This window comes from Fundulus heteroclitus, chromosome 18 (assembly GCF_011125445.2).
Source record: "Fundulus heteroclitus isolate FHET01 chromosome 18, MU-UCD_Fhet_4.1, whole genome shotgun sequence".
In the NCBI taxonomy this organism is placed as follows: Eukaryota; Metazoa; Chordata; class Actinopteri; order Cyprinodontiformes; family Fundulidae; genus Fundulus; species Fundulus heteroclitus.
This window is the reverse complement of record NC_046378.1, coordinates 10656827-10676215: the sequence shown is the minus strand read 5'-3', so window position 1 is coordinate 10676215 and position 19389 is coordinate 10656827. Positions and strand designations below refer to the sequence as shown.

Genomic DNA, 19389 nt, shown 5'->3' with positions numbered 1-19389 from the left:
ACAGAAATGCAGCTTGTGTGTCTCTGATCCAACTACCAACGATGTCTGTGAATAATCTTTTGTACAGCATAAATCCACCCACAAGGTGTATTTAAGAGCTTTAAATTATGTTAACAATCCGCAAGATATTAGCCAAGAATTGATTAAGATGATGGAGAGAAAGGATCATCTACTGATTAACTGACTGATTTATGTAATGGAATGACAAGATGACCCTGACAGGACACGGTGTTGTGAAGCACACCGGACACACTGGTAAAATTCATCTGTTAGAATTCTACTAAAACAAACTTAAAACTAGAACAAGCAGAAATTAAACCTCAGCTGTAATTCTGACCTTTAGATGAACACTAGGGCTTAATGGAGCTGGTTAGTTTGATCCCATTAGTGATTTATTTAGAACAAAATAATAAGCTTGGATTTCCAGCGTGATAATTTTTCTTTTCTCGGCTTCTGTAAGCAATAGCTGTTTGGAGATAATTATAAGCCAAGCACAGCTTTAGCCATTCTCAGGATCTTCCTTTTTTCATTTTACTGTAGTTAACATCAATGCTACCACCATCTTCTGGCTCATTATTGGTATTACATAGTCTATGATTGGAATTCAACAGAGAGCCGAAGCAGCTTTATTTTTTAAACAGATAAACAAAAAAAAAAAATCTTATAATAGTGTGGTGACCCCTGAGGGCAGCAGCCGAGAAGAAGTGTTACAGGGGCCTTAGACTATAGGGTCTACATAAATTATACAGTAAAAATGACTTAGATATTATTATATATTATATTTAGAAACACAGCACAAATATCTGCAGCTTTGTGTTGGTCTATCACATAAAATCTGGAAAAATAATACTCCGGAGCTTGTGGTTGTAGCGAAAAAAGGTTAAAAAAGTTCAGAAAGTATGAATATTTCTGCACCTTGGTATAGGATTGCAATGCTGGGTTGCGGACCAACAAATTCAGTGGGATCCTTTTGCTGATGAACATCCGGTGAGTAACCAGAACCGCTACGGTTAGTCATCAGTGGTGACTTGCTGAGTGTAGACGCAAGGCCCGCTCAGATTCAGCTTGCTTCATTCAAAGTGACGTGGCTAATCCAGACATACTGTGCATAATTAGCTTTATTATGTCTGGTTACTTGTCCCTGCAGCAATGGCCACATACAGCCGTTTAGATGCCTCAATTTGCACTCCATGTGATAACTGACAGATTAATGACTTGTCGACAGGAACCCCTACATTTTTATTCTATTATTACTCCCGTGCGCAAAGAACAAATCTGGCTTCTACTTTAGCTCTGACTGCAGACAGAACTGCTGAAAAACAAAGAAATTGCTATATTTAGTGTTTATATCATTAAACAGCATATGTGCCTGGCACATATCTCATTCTGTAATGCTGCAGTGAGGCAGATGTCCACCCAGCATGAAAACAAGCTCTTTACAAAGGCAGTAAGTGGGTGTGCCAATGACAGACAGATCTACAGAGAGGAGTACATAATGAACCACCTTCAGCGTGGCTCACACAGCTGCCTCAGAACCAAGGCACCGATACTACAGGACATTTGCCACTCGGTTCATACTGTCAGGCAGAAAAAGTTTCTATTTGAAATGAAAATACTAAAAAGAAACTACCTTTAAATTAGTTGAGTCAGTTCATTAAAAAAAGAGTGGGTAGATAAAGGAGTCAACCATCTGAGGATAGTTACACACTCGATTTTCTACATCTGGTGTTCATAGTAAAATCGGAAATTGATTCAGTGTTTCTTAAACTGCTTAAAAAAAAGAAAATAACAGATTAGTTGCATATTGGGAATGAGATATATCAAAACTTTAATGGGACACAGAAAAAAAAATAGACAAGTCATCTAAGTGTAACAGTTACAAGTATACAATAATTGTGTTTAATCACTATTTAAAATATAAAGGCGGCATTGATGCCAACGTTATATTGATCCAATAAGCCTAAACAAGCATAAATAACAAAATAACACAACATTTTGGGTGGTGGGATTTTGATATTTGCTTGGAAATACAACTTTATTGATCCTCTTTATTAAGATGGAACTATTCAAAATTTCCATTTCTTTTTTCCATTGAGGTACTCACCACCACTGCTTGTTTTTATTAAAACCTTACAGGGAAAAAAGTCATAGATTCACAGTTCTGGCCAGAGGTCTACATATACGGGTTGGAGGCTTTTAATAAAAAAGTATGAATCATCCTTCTGACCACAAAACCATCTTGGCTGCAGAAGGCTGCACTTCTTGCATTTATACAGACTTAAATATGTATGAACAACCCGACTGATATTTAGTGAAGAGACACAAAGTTCCACCTCCACATCACATTTTATGGTGCCAACACTCTAATTATGGCTTTGACCTCCATTCTTAGCAGAATTGGTAGAATTGATTGAATTTGTTTGATTTTGTGAGAGGAAGGTAATAAGGATGTTTTAGTGAACCAGAACCCAGGAAGGATCAAGCCAATCATAAAGTGGAATATGCTGGATGTTCAGTCTCACTGTCTAGCTTGTAGAGGCCATCTGACTGCGATCACACAGATGGCATCATGGAGAAGTAATAATGCCAGGAGTCATTGTGCCCCTTCCCTTTTTTAGTTTTATTTATAGTTTATTTAATACTTATCAACTGACTATTAACTAAACAAGGAGTTAGTGGTGAGGAAATGGTCTACATTTCAAAGTATACTCCTTTTAGACTGCAGGCAGATATTTCTAAATTTCAGTTCATGTTCATGTTGCTACTGATGCCCCAAACGATAAAATTGTATAATTTATTTATGTTTTAGATATACTGACAACAGTCTACTTTGTCCACTGGTTTTGCTCCATATTTCAAGAAAGGAAAGCATTTATTGACTGATCACGAACATAAAAAGTCCGAAATGGCTTCAGGTTTAGGTACCTCCTTCGGAAGTGAAGACCATTGTTAAGAATTTATTATTGAGGAGCATAGAGACAGTTACCTGAAGGTAAAATAAATTAGTCTCAGGGCTGCCCAGCATCCCGCTTGACAGGCTCTGTAAATCTAACTGAATTACCTTTAATGGACCCTGGGAGCAGAGAGCAGATCAGGGTCTAAAAGGCTAGTTGGAAAATCCTCTCTGCACAAATGTGTCTGTGTATAGGCGTAGACTGGAGCAGGACATCCCTGCATTCATCCGATTATGGATGACTGATGCATTTATTAATCAGTTTGACTCATTTTTTCCCCCCTATTACATAAAACACACGGTGGAAAAAAAGCTATTTAAATCTCATGCATCAGCAGTGCTTTCGGCACAAAGCAAGACGAATAAAACCACAATACAGCAACGGCAACCAGCTTCACGAAAGGTTGATCTAGTCGTTTAAAAGCTAGAGCAACTTCCGGGAAAAAAAATCCAATTGGTATTTAAAAGGCTGGAGAGTACAGACACAGAGGAAGCACATTTTCATAGAAAAGGTCAACGACAAAAGGCCACAGCTGGGTAATATAAGGGGGAACGTTTAGGTCATGAAACCTGGTTGGAGGAAACTAGATCTAAACTTCATTATCCCTTAAACCAGCAGATAATAAAATTATTTTGAAACAACTTAGTCCAAGTCTACAATTTGCAACCTATTTGACAATTCAACATGAAAATCTCTTTTTAATAATCTAAGAAAAGTTAGAAGTCATCCTCTGGTGACTGAATGTTGCCATGAACTGATTTGTGAGTCATTTCATGCCCCCTTATCTGTCATGCGTGGTAGAGATGACGTTCTTCGTATTAAGGCAGGTAAGAAAAGCGGCTGACCTTATGTTTGTGCATGGTGAACAGGCAGACACCATCCTGGCCTCTCTCCTGGCTCTCATGGCCTCTCTTCAATCACTGTGAAGATAATACCTCAGACTTTCACTACCGCACTTGTTAAGCCTAAATCTCTGCTCACAAAGCACAGTTTGCTTAGGCTGAAAGGGTGATGAATTTCTTTCCCCTGCTCATAATTCCAGCAGCGGTCGGACTGCCGCTGCTCCACACAAATGAATCACACCCAATTTTCTGCTTTCAGTCCAGGTGGTGCACAGGCGTGCATCCTACTCTTTCACCTCACATCTGCTTTGCTGAGCCATGGATGAGCAGTTGTACGAGGGAGGATTGGGTCACCGCTGCGGTGGATCTGATTGGCTGGTCGGCTGTGGTGTGTGTGTGGGAAGGCCGTTTTGGTAGGCTCCCTGAGAGTGACTCCGCTCGATGAGGGTGGTCCTTCCCGTCTTTATCCTTCACCCTCCCCCCTCGCTCACCATCACTTTCTCCGTCCCTTCTCCTCGTATCTACTGCATTCATTGTACTCCAGGCATGTTTTCGTGTGTCCTGCATCATAGCATCTCTCCGATGAGCCGCATCGGCTCTTCAATGACGACATGAAAATGTACAAGTATGCACAAGAATACGTAGAAGTGGGAGCGGCGACAAAATTAATCTTGCAGATATAGCGATGCTTGCAAAGTCGATGACCTAATTGTGCAAAACAACAACATAAATTCACCTTAATCATCACTATCCTTGTAGGGTTGCATTGCACATTCTTTCTTCATTCAAAACACATCCGCAGCCAGAAGTGGGCGTATTTCAAGAATTTCATTTTATCTAATATGCCAGATCTCATTTTTTTTTTTCTGGAGCTTCTGGCACAAAGTTAAAAGTAGGATCACATTATGCTGATCTCCATCACTGGGGACCTATATCTCAAGTCACAGGCAATGATCAATAATCCAGCAACTAGGAAGGCAGAACATGCTGACATTGGAATAGAGGCAGAGTTCAGTGCCTTGCAAAAGTATTCACCCCCTCTTGGCTTTTTACCTATTTAGATACATTCCAACCTGTAACTGCAATGTTTTTTTTTATGTGATGGATCTGCAAAATATAGTCTAAGTTGGTGATAAAATAAAATGCCTGAAGTGTGCAATGTAGGTGCCACATGATCTGTCAGTATAAACACAACATTTCTGAAAGTCCCCACAGGCTGTAGCATCACTAAAGAAGAGGAATCCAACCATGAAGACCAAGGATCTCTCCGAACAAGTCAGGGACAAAGTTGTTGAGAAGTACAAGTCAGGGCGGGGTTATAAAGAAATGTCCAGTTATTTATTGTTCCCCTGGAGCGCCATCACATTCATCTCCGAATGAAAAGCACATGATACCACAACACACCAGCCAGGAGAGGGCTGCCCACCAGAACAGACCAGACAAGTAGGACATTAGTAAGAGAGGAAGAGCAGAGACCAAAGGTACCCTTGAAGTAGTTGCAAAGCTCCACAGGAGAGACTGGAGGAGCTGTCCATAGGACCACAATAGGCTGTACACTTCATAAAGCTGGGCTTTTTGGAATAGTGGGCAGAAACAAGTGTTGAATATAAGAATGAATGTTTTGAGTTTGCAAAAAAGCAAGTGGATGCCTCCCCAAATATATGAAGGAAGGCGCTCTGGTCAGATGAGACTAAGATTAAACTTTTTGGTCACAAAAGATAAAACTACGTCTGGCCCAAATCCAACACTCCAAGAACAACATCGCTGCAGTGAAACATGGTGGTGGCAGTATCATGCTGTGTCAATGTTTTTCAGTAGCAGGGACTGGGAAACTTGTCCAAGTTGAGGGAAAGATTTATGGGGATAAATACAGGAATGTTCTGAGGCAAAACCTATGCAAGTCTACCTGTGATATACGACTGGGAAAGATGGTTCCCCTTCCAGCAGGACAATGACCCAGAGTATGCTGCTAAAGGATCACCCAAGTGCTTTAAGGAGAAACATTTAAATACGTAGATCCTAGTCAAAGTCTCAAAGTCCAGACCTCAATGCGAGGTTATGCATGCTGAAGCTTTCTGTTATTTTGTCTTTTTGTTGTTTACTTCATAATAAGACATATACAAAGTTGTAAGCATGTTGTGTAAATACAGTGGCGCAAAACTTTGAACAAAACATAAAAACGCCACAGGTGGAAAACTTTTGAAAGGCACTATACATACAGACTGACATTTTAAAGATAAAGGTAAGAGTCAGAAAATCTGCAATTTCTAAAAGCAGTTGTACCTTGCTCCTTACATAAATGCAGTGGGCTTTTTACATACATTATTTACAGTTTTTCTAAGTACACATTGAACTTGCACATCCTGTGTGACTCATAAATGAGAAATAGACTAAAACACAAAGACGGATTCATACAGCCTCTAATAATTCTAAAATATATTTATATATAAAATTGACTTGCATTGAATCAATGTCAATATTATTTGAAAGCCAGAGACAGCTTTAGTATTTGGCTACAGGTAGCTTTATTAAACCAATTAATTTAAGTAGGTTTTCATAGGTGTCTGAAAAATACCCTTAATTTAAAAAGTGGCCGATATGTTCATTATTGAGCCAATTCGAAACAAAGCAGCACAAATGATGCCTAATATATTTAATATTTACAAATTGCATTGGATTAAAATACTGGGAAAAGGATGAACTGATGTTATTCTAACTTCATTCCCTCAAGTTCTCTTAAATGAAATAGCTTCTTATTCAAATTACGACTTTATAGATATTGTAGTTGCTTGAGGTAATAAGCTTCATAAAACCCCTGAAGGGATAACATAAAATGCCTGAAGGGTAAATAAATCCACAGTCACTCTGTGTCTTATCTGGTCACTCATGTTGGCATGTTGAACAATGTAGTAAATTTAGGTACATTTTGTGTGTTGTATTCGCCGTCTAATATTGTATGCTATGCGTACTGTGATGAAGGCGTGAAAGAGGGTATGTCTTTTCATTGTTGCACCATATTTAAACCGTAACAGACCATCTAGGGATTAAAGTTCAAAGCTCCATTAGTGGTCCCAAGTGTTAGAAAGAAGTTAAGACCACCATCATCTGGACCCACCCAAGGCATTTCAAAGTGAGTGAACATTCAGTGTAAACATAGTGTTTATGTTGTATAGTAGAGTATTAAGTAGTATTATTGGGCACTTTAACTAGCACGTATGTAAATTCTCTAACAGTACCGGGCCCACATTGTTTACATATAGCTGGGTATTTTCCAACATTGTGGAAACGCACATCAGACACCAATAGTGTGATTGGAGCATAACTATCATTACTGAACACAATATATTTCTGCATTCACACACTGCTGTATGTGACAGATTTCAGGCAGCCAGAGATCACACGCAATGCATAACTATGGGTATGCAGCAATGCTTGCAAATTTACAGGCAGACAATAAGGCAACAAGTTGGAGATATACGTATAATGTCACCTTTGCTTTAATGTAACTGGACTTTTACAGGAAACGTGCAAGATAAACCAGAGTTTTTTTAATTTTTTTATTCAAAGCCAATCTGATCCTACCTAGTTAGGTCAATTAAGGCAACCTTGTCATGATTGAGATCTTTATGGAATAAAATCATTTTGGTCATTTATAACCTATCAGCAAAATGTAGTTTCAAAGAAACAATGCAAAAAAGCTAATTTCAATGTAAGCCCTAATCCAACAGTTAAAATGTACTCATAGTTAATATGAAGATTAATAACACCGACATGTATCTTAAGGGTGTGTCACTTTTTATCAGCACCTACATTTATTATCAGATTGGAACAAAAACATGACGATCAACAGCTGACACTCACTCCCTCTGTTGTTACTTATATGATAATATGAACAGATGATCTATTTTAAAAGTGGGTGTAAACCACTCCAGGACTCAACGTAAACTAAACAGTAACAGCGACCTCCTTCAAACAGACTGTGCTGGACTGAGAGAACTGCAGAGACTCCTAGTGGTTTAACCCTGTACCAGAGGGAGAGCCACTCAGCTCGCATGACTGAATATATAAAGCATATCCAACCAGACATACACAAACAAGAACCGCCCCCCCTCCTCCTCCCCCCCTTACACACACACAACTACAGCTTAACTAACCAATTCACTTGACTGATGAGTGCAAATTCTGTATAAGCATGAAGAAAGGCACATTACAAGCAAAACATAAAACACAAGCAAATTATCAGGTTCAAAACCAGGAAGCTATTCACCTCAGTTATTAAGGACCACAGCTAAACATAAAATGTAAATATGTAAGAAGGAAAAAGATATTGATGCATTTAAGAAAAGTGACTTAATTTCAATGTAGATCGAGTTAGCCATGGTAGTATTAAAAACGTGCAGAGAAATATATTGAAAAGCAAAGTTAATCTGAAATAAATAAAATGTATGCATACAAATTTTTCCATCAGCTTAATTAATAACTAGCGCTTTCTTGTCCCAGCATATCTCATGCGCTTCCTAAAATCCGTAAAAAATGCCACGCATTCTCACACTCACCCTCTCCAATGTGTGCCTTCAACCTTTTTGCTTAAGGAAAAGCACAGAGTCTCACGAGGCAGCGCTGTTTTCACACCCCGAGCAGTGAAGTGTCTCTGCCCACAGTTTGGGTCCACGGTGACTACTGATCTGCCACCAGCTGGCCAGATGGAAGCCTAAAAGCTCCACAGCAGCGTCCCACGTACAAAGCCGTGTTTGTGTCTGATGTTGTTTGTCCCGTAAAAGCATACAAAAGCATTCCATGGCTTGCAACTGTATTCACGGCTGGCTTCTCAGAGCGTAAAAGCGTATTCAGATACCTTGGTTTGGCGGACAAAGCCACAAATCTGTGTTACATGCAAGCTGGGCGGGCCGGCGCAAATGGGGTGACAGTGAGCCCATTTGCACTGCATGCAACAAGCGGCACGGAGGCATGCTCCACACGTCTGTGGGTATTAGAGGAGTGGAAGAAGAGCAGGCTTACCTGATTTTGTCCGCTGCACTGTCAGACCTAAAGAGGAGAGACACACCTAAGTCATTCTCAGTCATTAAACATCTGATTAAAGAAAACACATATAGTTCTGATTACAAAAAATACAACACACAAAACTCATTCCTAGCATTAAAACCACACACTTTCTTATACAGTCAAAGACTTGTGCTGAAAGCAGCTTGGTGTTGGCTGGGCTATTCGACCAACAATAATATTTTTTGTCAGCACATACATTTTTTAAAAAGTTTAAAAAGGCTTTTCCTCTAAACTGCTGTGTGCAAAGAATGCCCTCCCCCACAGTCTGCAGCAGCACAGTACACGTGTATCCCTTTAAAGGGTCGAGATTGGCTCCAGTAATTGACTGGCAATATTTATATATATATATATATATATATATATATATATAAATGTGGTTAAATCTTCTGATCGCCACATAATTTACATGGTCATAAACGTTTGTTGAAGCTTTGAAAGGAAGAACTGGTCTAAAGCATGGATGTACTTTGAGTGATGATAAACAGAGGCTTGGGCGCTCTGTAAGATTCATCATGAGCCGCAACAGCACAGGCACCAGCAAGAGCCACTGAAGAATCAGGAAAAAAGATTCTTTATTGTCACCATGTGTCACCATACTGAATATTTTTTTAGACAGACACCCCTCAGGATGCACACAGATAACATATATAACATGCAGACACAGCAATTAATGTAATAGTAATGACAACATGCAGACATATTTTCACACTTTTAAAAAATAAATAAATTCAATCAGTTGATTGCACTGACCAACACGCTTCTTGAGAAGCTTACGGCATGCAAATAGACTTTAGGGTATGATAGGATTTGTATCCGAGTACAAAAAGACCGATATCAGTCCCGTGTTGTTGCAGGAATTAATCCCTAAACGCTCCCTCCGTGGTGCACTTATGCCCGCAGTAAATACCGTGCTTTTATTTTAAGCCTTCGTTTAAAGAACTGTGCAATCAGGCCTGCCCTGAGAAATTAGAGTGTGATAATCTGCATTACTAGTAGTGTGTTGTAACATGCAACGAACCACAGGTTTCTCAGCAGAGGGTGATAGCCCTCACAGCTTTTGGAAAGAAGCTTTTTTGAATCTATTAGCTTTTGATTTAATGTTTCTGAAGCATCTACGTGATGGTGGTTGGGACGTGTGGCAAAGAGATGGATGTATGGACTACTGAGGAGCCAGATATGAAATAATAAATAAAAAATCTTAATAATAATAATAATTAGATAGATAGATAGATTGATAGAATTACTGAGGCACATAGCAGTTGAAAATATTGCATAAATTATGTGCTAGTGTTTGAGCCAACCAAAAACAAAGTATTTGTTTTTATACATCACAGTGAACGACAGATGTAAACAGCGACTCTCTTTATCAGAATCCCCCCCCCTCCATCAACTGTATCAAAAAGTTTAAAATATTTGCTATCAAAGAGTCTTTTTCAAACACTGAGAAGATATCTGGCCTGAGACCGCAGATTTAGCAAATCTTCCCCATGAACACATCATCCACAAGAGCAAGACAGGAGTTTAATCAAAGACATCAGAACCACATACTCCTCATCAAAAGTTATAATAAACCTAAATTTTTAATGGAATCCTTGTCAGACTGAGACAGCAGGATTTTGAAAACCCTCTTGGAAGTTCAGCCTTAGTTCCTTTTAATTTAGCAAGAGATGTAACAAACTCCAGTTCCTGAAAGATCATCAACGAGTCAGTCACAATCACAACAATAATATAGACCATGTAGTAAAAATGTATTAGTAGAGACAGACACATGAATTCAGTGCCTTTAATGAATAAATGATTGTCCTACTGAACTAAAACCCATTTTGCAGTTACTGAAATTGATCTATATTGATTTATTATGTAATATTTTTCATATTTTGTTGTTTTAACTTCTTTATTAACCAAATCCGTTCGTTTATTTTAGAACATTGAATTCAAAGAATAAAGACTAAGTAAATGGAATCTGGGACCAGAACACTAAAAATGGTTCCTCCACTTTTAAGATATACATATAGTGTCTTCCAAAGGTATTCGCAGCCTATTACCTTTTCTACATTTGTACCACAACTCCCACAAGCCTTAAAATATCTTCCAGCACTTCATGCCAAACACACCATTCCCACCATGGTGGTGGCAGTGTTCTGCTGTGGGAATGCTTTTCCTCAGCAGAGAAAAGGGAGCTAAGACAGGACAGCGTTGTATAAAGGCATGCCCCTGGGTCACAGGTTCACTTTCCGGCAGGGCAGTGACCTTTAACACCCAACCAGAGCTGCAATGATAAAAGCATTTTTATGTGGCGACTGGCTCAGTGGGTAGAGTAGTCTTCTTGCAATCAGAAGGCATTCGACTGCAGCTTCCACCATTACATCATCCTGAGTTTCCTACCGATCTGTGTATCAGTGATTTAATGTGTGCGCATTGGGGAGTGCCACTGGGTCAATGTGGCTATAGTATTAAGCATTTTTAAGCAGCTGAAATTAGTTTTCTCCGTAGGGCATCTGGTCTCTCCCTTAGAGATAGAGTGAGAAGCTCGGTCATCTGGAGAGGACTGTGGAGAGAGTAGAGCCGCTGCTTCTCCATGTCGAGAGGAGCCAGTTGAATTGGCTCGGGCATCTGGTTAGGATGCTTCCTGGACGGCTTCCTGGTGAGGTGTTCCGGGCACGTCCCACCGGGAGGAGACCCTGGGGAAGACCCTGGGTTTATTGGCTGGCCTGGGAATGCCTTGGGATTCCCCCGGAGGAGCTGGCCCAAGTGCCTGGGGAGAGGGAAGTCTGGACCTCCCTACAAAGGCTGCAACTCCCGTGACCGAATCCCGGATATGCGGAAGAAGACGGATACATTGAATTTCAGTCCATTTACCATGTGTTAGCCCATGCTCTTCTTTTAATAAGAATACACATTTGCTATTTGTAAATGTGATCGTAAGGGCAATAATTTCATTTCATTTCCTAAATGTAAAACGTTTGTGGAGACATACCTTCAAAATGTCCAACTCCAATTACAGTGAAAGGAGGTTCTCCAAAGTATTGCTTCTAATAGACTAAATACAAATACGTTGTATTTGGGAGGAAAATTTGTAAACAGTGTCCCATTTTTTACACCATTTGGTTTTGGTCAATCACATGCAATCCCAATAAAACACATTGCCATTTATGGTTGCATAATGGCAAAATGTGATATATTTACTTTTCAACAGTATTCAATAGAATTCAAAAAATTATATTCATCAGAAATCCTACTACTAGTAGTTATTGTGCGGTAAATTATTACCAGCTAGACTACCCCACGCCCCCTATAACACAACGTAGTTTGAGCCATTACATATCTATCTTCATGTTATAAACTGACAAAGTGATGACAGGTGTTACAGTCCGTGTCTCCCAGTTTTATGTTGCATCATCCTCAACGATGACTCACATTACACTCATTTAGCGAAGTCACATTGCAAAATTATATAACCCTTCTGCAGCTATCACGGAGGAGTTGCACTTATTAGGAACGTCTGAGGCAAAAGTAGGGCAGGAAACAAACTATTTTTTTCTCCACATCATCGACTCATCACTTTTTTTAACCAAGGCTCCCACAGATACAAATAATGTCTGGCACTGGAAGCTAAATATTACAGCGAGAGACACATATTAGCTGAGAGTCTGCTGTCGGCTCAGCAAAAAGGCACTCAGAGTAAACTGCAGCATGATCTACGCATAGGCAGAAGCAGTGAAAGAATTAAACAAGCAGGAATGACGCGGATAACGACGGTGGCACAGGTGCGGTATGGGACGGGCAGCGGTGCAGCATCCATGCAGAAATGCAGCTGGCTTTACCTGCAGAGGAGACATGACATTCCGTGCCCTCTAAAGCTGGCTACAGAACGCTGCTCCCCTTGCAGCTGCTGCAGATGTCCCTCGCAAGCTAACACCAGCACACCAAAGAGAAAAGAGGCAGAAAATCCCATAGGTTTGATAGGTAGTGTCCCTAATTCAAGCAAGTGGAAACACTCAGCCAGAAACTGCGCGACAGGGAGAGCCGATGATCGGAAAGAGAGACAGAGTGGAGATGTAGAGCACAGCTCATGCAGACGAAGATGGTGAAGTCGACGATTATGAGAAGCTCACAGACAAAGATGTCCCTACAGATTCTTTACTTTTATTACGACATCTCAACATCGCATTTTAGGAAAACGACAGCTCCTGTATATAAAATCCTTTTTGATTTAGAGAACTCATTTTTAGGTAGCTCAAATTCAACTTTGTGGTGAGCATCCACTGGACTTCTATTATATTTAAGAAGCTCGGCTGATTGTAATAGATACTTTGCTGGGTTCATGCACAAATTTAAAAAATCTGTCCTCCTTAATATGTCAATATTACAAAGTTGTATAAACAACTTTTGTCCTTTGTCTTGATAAAACATAAACAATTTTAGGAACAGGTACGGTGCCTTGCAAAAGTATTCAACCCCATAGCTTTTTACCCCTTTTGTTACATTCCAACCTATAATTTAAATGTCTTTCAAATTTTATTTGTTGTGATGGATCTGCTCTGAATAGTCTAAGTTGGTGAACTGAAATTAAAACTATATGTAAAAAAAAAAGAAGAAAAAAAAAAAAGAAAATGCACGAACATATCCACCTTCCTGTCTTGAAGAAACCTAATATTGACACTTGTTCAATTTGTAACTTTTGCTCTCTATCTAAGCTGCCTTCTGTCAGTAAATTATTAGAAAAAAGTTGTTGAAACCCAGCTTAGATCCTGGTTTTGTAGGTTACAGATTTCAGACCCTTTTCAGTCTGGCTTATTAAAATCGGCATTCCACCAAGCCTGCTTTAGTAAAAGTTGATAATGATCTCTTAATAGCTTCGGATGCAGGAAACCATTCAGTGTTGGACCTGCTGGATCTCAGCGCTGGTTTTCATATTACTAACGACACAACATTGTTAAATAGGCTCAAGGTTCTGGCTGACACTTCAGCTCTGCAATGGATTGGTTCTCATCCTATCTATCTAATAGGGCATTCTACATTAGGACAGACAGTTTCTCCTCGGACTCTGCTCTTCTGACCTGTGGGGTCCCACAAGGATCAGTTCTGGAGCCATTATTATTTTAATCTGACATCCTTCTGTTAGCTGGTATTCAGGATTTTTCCTCATATTTATTATCACATTTATGCAGATGACATTGAACTGTATGTATCTTTTAAATCTCACCAGCTGGATAGGCTGTTCATCCTCGGATATGTGAATGGCCCTCCAGCAACTTTCTGGTTTAAAGATATATAAGACTGAGACCTTGATAATTGCTCCTAGCAACCTGCATGCAAAAATCAATCACACAGTAACTGTCGTTTGCCCAGAAACCAAAACCACAATAAAAACTCTAGGAGTTACATTTCACTCTTCATTAGGATTTGACTTATGCATCCGATCCATATCACGTTCATTTGAAAAAACATCTCTAAAATATGTACCATGGTCTCTCGATCAGATCTAGAGAATAGTATTCACGGACAGATCTTTAATTTCTCCAAGCTATCCAGAACACAGCAGCCAGACGTCTTACTGAATTTAGTTAATTCTCACACTTCACTCCTTACATTGGCTCTCAGTGGATTTTGGAATTTGATTAAAAATTCTTGTTCTTACTAAAGATTCACCAATCCGATAACCCAGATCGGATATCAGCTCTAATTAGTCTAATTAGCTGGATGGGATATCGGATGATTGATGGCGATTCAGCATTCCAATCCAGTTTTTTTTTTTATTGATATCATACACAGCAATACGGTCACAGCAATCTAGTCTATTCTGTTCTATGTTTGAATGAGCAAAAACAATGAGCAAACACAGAGCGACATGGAGCAAGTGCCGGACCGAGCATGGTCTGCTATTTGGAAACATTTCAAACTTGACACGCCAACATGCAGCATCTGCAATGCGTAAATTGTGAGGGGGATGATAAGGTTGGTAAATTCAACACCACAGACTTAAATAAGCACCTCCAAAAGCACTAAAGAATCAATCCCAATCCCAAAATCTCCAAGAAGTTCTTTGTACTAGGCTTAACATTAACAAGCCGAAGGGGAACAGGGCCTTTCAGTCCGCGGCTCCTAAACTGTGCAACAGTTTACCATCATAATTTTGCTTTGCTGACTCTGTATAGACCTAAAAATCAACCAAAAACCGTCTTGATTTTTATTTATATCTGACATTTGTACAGTGATTGGCATCTGTGAAAGGTGCTTTATAAAAATAACCTTACTTACTTACTTACTTTGCTCTGAATCCCTTAAAAAAAGTTCTGGTGCTACCAGCTACCTTCAAATGCCACACAATTTGTGAAAAGAGCCACATGATCTGCTACTATAAAAACACCATTTCTGAAAGGCTGCAGCACCACTAAACAAGAGGCATTACACCATGAAGATCAAGGAGCTCTCCAAACAAGTCAGGGACAAAGTTGCTGCGAAGTACAAGTCAGAGTGGGGGTAAATTAATAATCTTTGATGTTCCACCAAAGAACCATGAAATCCATCATCTTCAAATTAAAAATGCATGATACCACAACAAACCAGCCAAAAGAGGGTCGCCTACCAAAACTCGCAGACCGGGCAATGAGAGCATTAATTAGAGGGGCAGCACAGGGACCAAAGCCAACCCTGGAGGAGCTGCAGAGCTCTACAGCAGAGAATGGAGGATCTGTCCATAGGACCATGGCAACCATCTTATAGAAAACGAAATGTGTTGGAATGGCCTAATCAAAGTCCAGAAATCAATCCAATTGAGAATCTGTGGTTAGACTTGAAGCACGCTGTTCACTAGTAAAAATCATCCATCATTAGAGCACTTTTCTAGTCAAAATAGGTAATTTAAGTTTTGCGAGAAAGAAACCAAGTCCATTTCTTTACAATATTAAATTTCAGCTTATAAAAAGAATAAAGTAACACATAGGGGGAATTCTTTATTTCTGCTTTGTTCATGCAGTAGATTAATGAAAAAGACTGCACTAAATACATGAAGGAGCAAACAGACTCAAGTCTAGCAGTGGAAGCAATTTGTGCAAGTGCACAGCTGTGTTATGTTTACCCACCAACACAACAGATACATAGTAATCAAATAGACATTTGTTTTATGTCATCATTATTATTTTAATCTCCAAATACCTGAAGAATGCAGGTCCTCACCTGCATTCCTCAAAACCTTGAAGGAGCACAGCACAAGTTTTTGAAATGACACCAGTGTTGAGTGCGTGCATGGGAGAAGAGGAAAAAGCATCTGCCGCTGCGACTGCACGTGTGTGTTGTTTAGCTGTGAAATGTCTTCTGAGGTAAGAAAGTTCTAAATATTGAAGTTATGTTCTCTTGCTAATACATAGATTACGGCAGAGACTTAAAGCAGCCTAGTGAACGAGAGCGCACAGTGCGTCACACCAACGCACACGCCGAGAGGACTCGGCCCAGATCAGTCTTTTATGAATTGACTAATCCAGCCTATAGAGGCAACAGCGGTAAATAGAAAAAAAATGTATTTAAATGTCGGGTAATTTGGTAGGGCATGTATGGGAAAGAAAATAAGTTTGTATTTAACCCCAAAACTTACGCCATGAACCTTTTCAAGCAACTTGGCATCAATAAAAGATGCTACATATTGTAAAAGGCAGTGAAAGCGCCCTCTACAGATTAAAAACATAAAGTAAAGTTAGAAATGTACCAGATGATCAAGTTGTTATATATATTCTATATTGATTTAATATACTAACTTACAATTACATGAGAATAAAACAGAAACATGCTAAATTACATGTAGCTGGGAAACCCTACAATTATAATTTGTTTAAAAAGTGATAAAGACAATATGATTTTAAATACAATAAGACATATTTGAATGCAAAAAGGATTTGCCAAAATGTCAGGCAGACCTCACTAGATGAGAGGAGGAATACCCTTTTTGACATCCTAGACCCGTTTTACTGTAAAACCAGCAGTACAGCTGGTTACCGTTTTCCCTCTAATAATTACCAGCTTTCAGTAGATGCTATTTTCTTTCTGAACACTTTGTTTAATTTAAATAGCTCTATTTGCAGGCAGTGTACTACACGGTGCATGGGCTGACCCATGTAGAACACAAGAAGGAATTAAGACCCTAATCCGCAAGTGCATGAACTAAAACAGCAGCAACTAGAAAACAGTGAAGAAACAGAGACAAAAAGAAACCTAAAACTCAAACATTCAAGGATTGTGACAGATGTGTGGTTGCCAGTTTATTTATTTGCATCATTCTTATGTAAAAACTAGGTGAAATTTTCATATAAAGCAAGAGTGATGTTATTATCATTGTTATTAGAGACTTAGGGCCACAAACATACCGTGATTTATTAGCTTGTAAATTGTAAGCAAATTTGTAAAAAAAGAGGGATTTACCCATCATTAGTTGTTCCACCACCTTTAACCTGATCTACAAATTGGATTTGGACCTTTGAACATAAAGTTTGGGAAACGGTCCTAGTGTATTGATGAGGCCCCTGGCATAAATACAAAGCGCCCTCTAGTGGACAATTAAGAGAACAAAGGTGCAACAACATAATGAAGGACTACATTTATCGTTTGTTCTTTACTTTTGACAAATCCTATTAACTGCTGTAGAGAGCCATAGGTGTAGTGCCTGTACTCTAATCTTAACAGTGTTACAATTAGAAATAGATTCCAGACATGTTTAAATGTAAATCTTTGAAATTATCCACTTTTTTAATCAAATATTTTCTTTGATTTTTTTACAAGCGTGGTTTGAGCTATGTTTAGCATTAAGAAAACGAGGTTTTTGCAGAGACAAACACACCTGCGCGCGCGCGCACACACACACACACACACACACACACACACACACACACACACACACACACACACACGCGCGTACTCCTCACCTCTCCTCCCGGATCAGTGGTGTCAAGAAGCGAGTGCTGTCATCTTCGTGGCTGCTCTGCAGGCTGCTCTGCTGACTGCTTTGCTGGCTGCTGTAAGGTGGAGAGAAATAACAAGATTTCATGTCATGTAAACAGTGTAGGTTCTGTATATTCTCCCACACAAATAAAACTACGTGAGAATGTTAAACATGTTTGGAGAAACAAATATATTTAGTAAACATTTCAGTCGAATCTTTAACTTTTCGGTTGGGTTTAGTTGGGTTTAGTCAGTCTTTGTCTTTTGCTGTCATTCGGCTGGTGCTGCGCCGAGCATCATGTCATCTGTCAACTTTTCTGACTAATTAGCTGTCAAACATACACAGGCCCTGGCAGAAAATCTATTTATAGCAACAGTCAGGTTTTGCTCCTGTCCTTGCCATGCACATATTCACTGACAACACTAGATGGGGCTAGATGGCACTGTCACGCACAAGTTAAACCCTCTTGTGGATCAGGAAGATGGTTATACAACAGATATGCAAATAAATGCCAGTAAATGAGGAGATATTATTACATAAAAAGAGCATTAAGCACCCAGAAATTCTGATAAGCGAGATCCAGGATTGTGCTTTTAATATAAATGTGAGGAAAATTTTCATGTTTAGATTTAAAATCTGGCTCACTGACCTCTCAAGATGAATATTCTAGTAAACGCCTGGTCCTTGCTTCTTTGAAAAACTAGGATTTTCTTATTTTAAACTTGGCCTATCTAGACAGGGACTGTTTTGGAGCCTAAACAGCAAAATGGCTACCCTATAATCATAATGGGCTGGTGCCAAACACCCTTAATGGCACAGCCGCCTTCCCTTGATGGTAGTTAAATATTTAGGGTAACGTTTCTTGTAAACAGGGTAATTTTTTTTATCCTTGATTAAACAAACCAAATATACTTATCCACACAACGGCATGTTATTTCTGCCTCTACATGATCAATCATTTAAAACTCTCCTCTGCTCTTTATGTCACACAACTGAGATTCTTGTATGTATCATTGCATGTATTCTTGTATTGTCCCTCCTCTACCAGTTTCAGCACACTATCAGTGTCCTACATATTTCTTTTGTTTACAAGACAGAAAGTTGGTGGCTTGGAAACTCCTGATGTAGAAACTAAAAGAGCAACGTCCATCACTATAATTAAGGAAAGGCTGTTTTGAAAGGAAATTGGACATGCTCAGAGGCTATTGTGGGGTGCCTGTAGAGTAGCAAGATGCAGGATGGCTACCCAAGGCCTCAGCCCAAGGTTAATTAAACAACTAATTCAGGCCTGTTAGACTCCCAGTGTTACTCAATAAAGACCAGAATGACAAAAAAGTGATAATATTCTCCTCAATATGCACATTTAAATAAAACCTTCTACTAAATTAAATGGGTATGTATTGCTTATTTTATTTAGTCTTTCACCACTTTGTGCATATGTAGAAAAAATAGAAGAGTAAAAAAATAAAGTAGAATTTATTTCTAGATTTGTCAATGTACATCACTCAGAGTCAAGATAATTTGAAGCTATCATTTTAAACAGCACGTCACGCCTGTGATGTTTCTCTCTCCATAGGTGTCTGGGTATCAATATATA

The 19389-nt window shown here is 39.2% G+C and overlaps 1 protein-coding gene across 9 annotated transcripts in view; it reads right to left on the bottom strand.

Moving 5' to 3' along the window:
* gramd1bb (GRAM domain containing 1Bb) overlaps positions 1-19389 on the bottom strand; it is a 169669-nt gene that overhangs the window by 93077 nt on the left and 57203 nt on the right. For 6 of the 9 annotated variants that reach the window (XM_036149450.1, XM_036149451.1, XM_036149452.1 and 3 more), the window contains 2 exons: positions 17776-17865; positions 8816-8842 (listed from right to left, as the gene is read on the bottom strand). In XM_036149450.1, the coding sequence (XP_036005343.1) occupies positions 8816-8842; positions 17776-17865 (117 nt within the window). Of the gene's footprint in view, positions 1-3799; positions 4087-8352; positions 8456-8815; positions 8843-17775; positions 17866-19389 lie in introns of those variants that run through there. The other 3 variants (XM_036149457.1, XM_036149458.1, XM_036149463.1) reach the window with 2 other exon arrangements.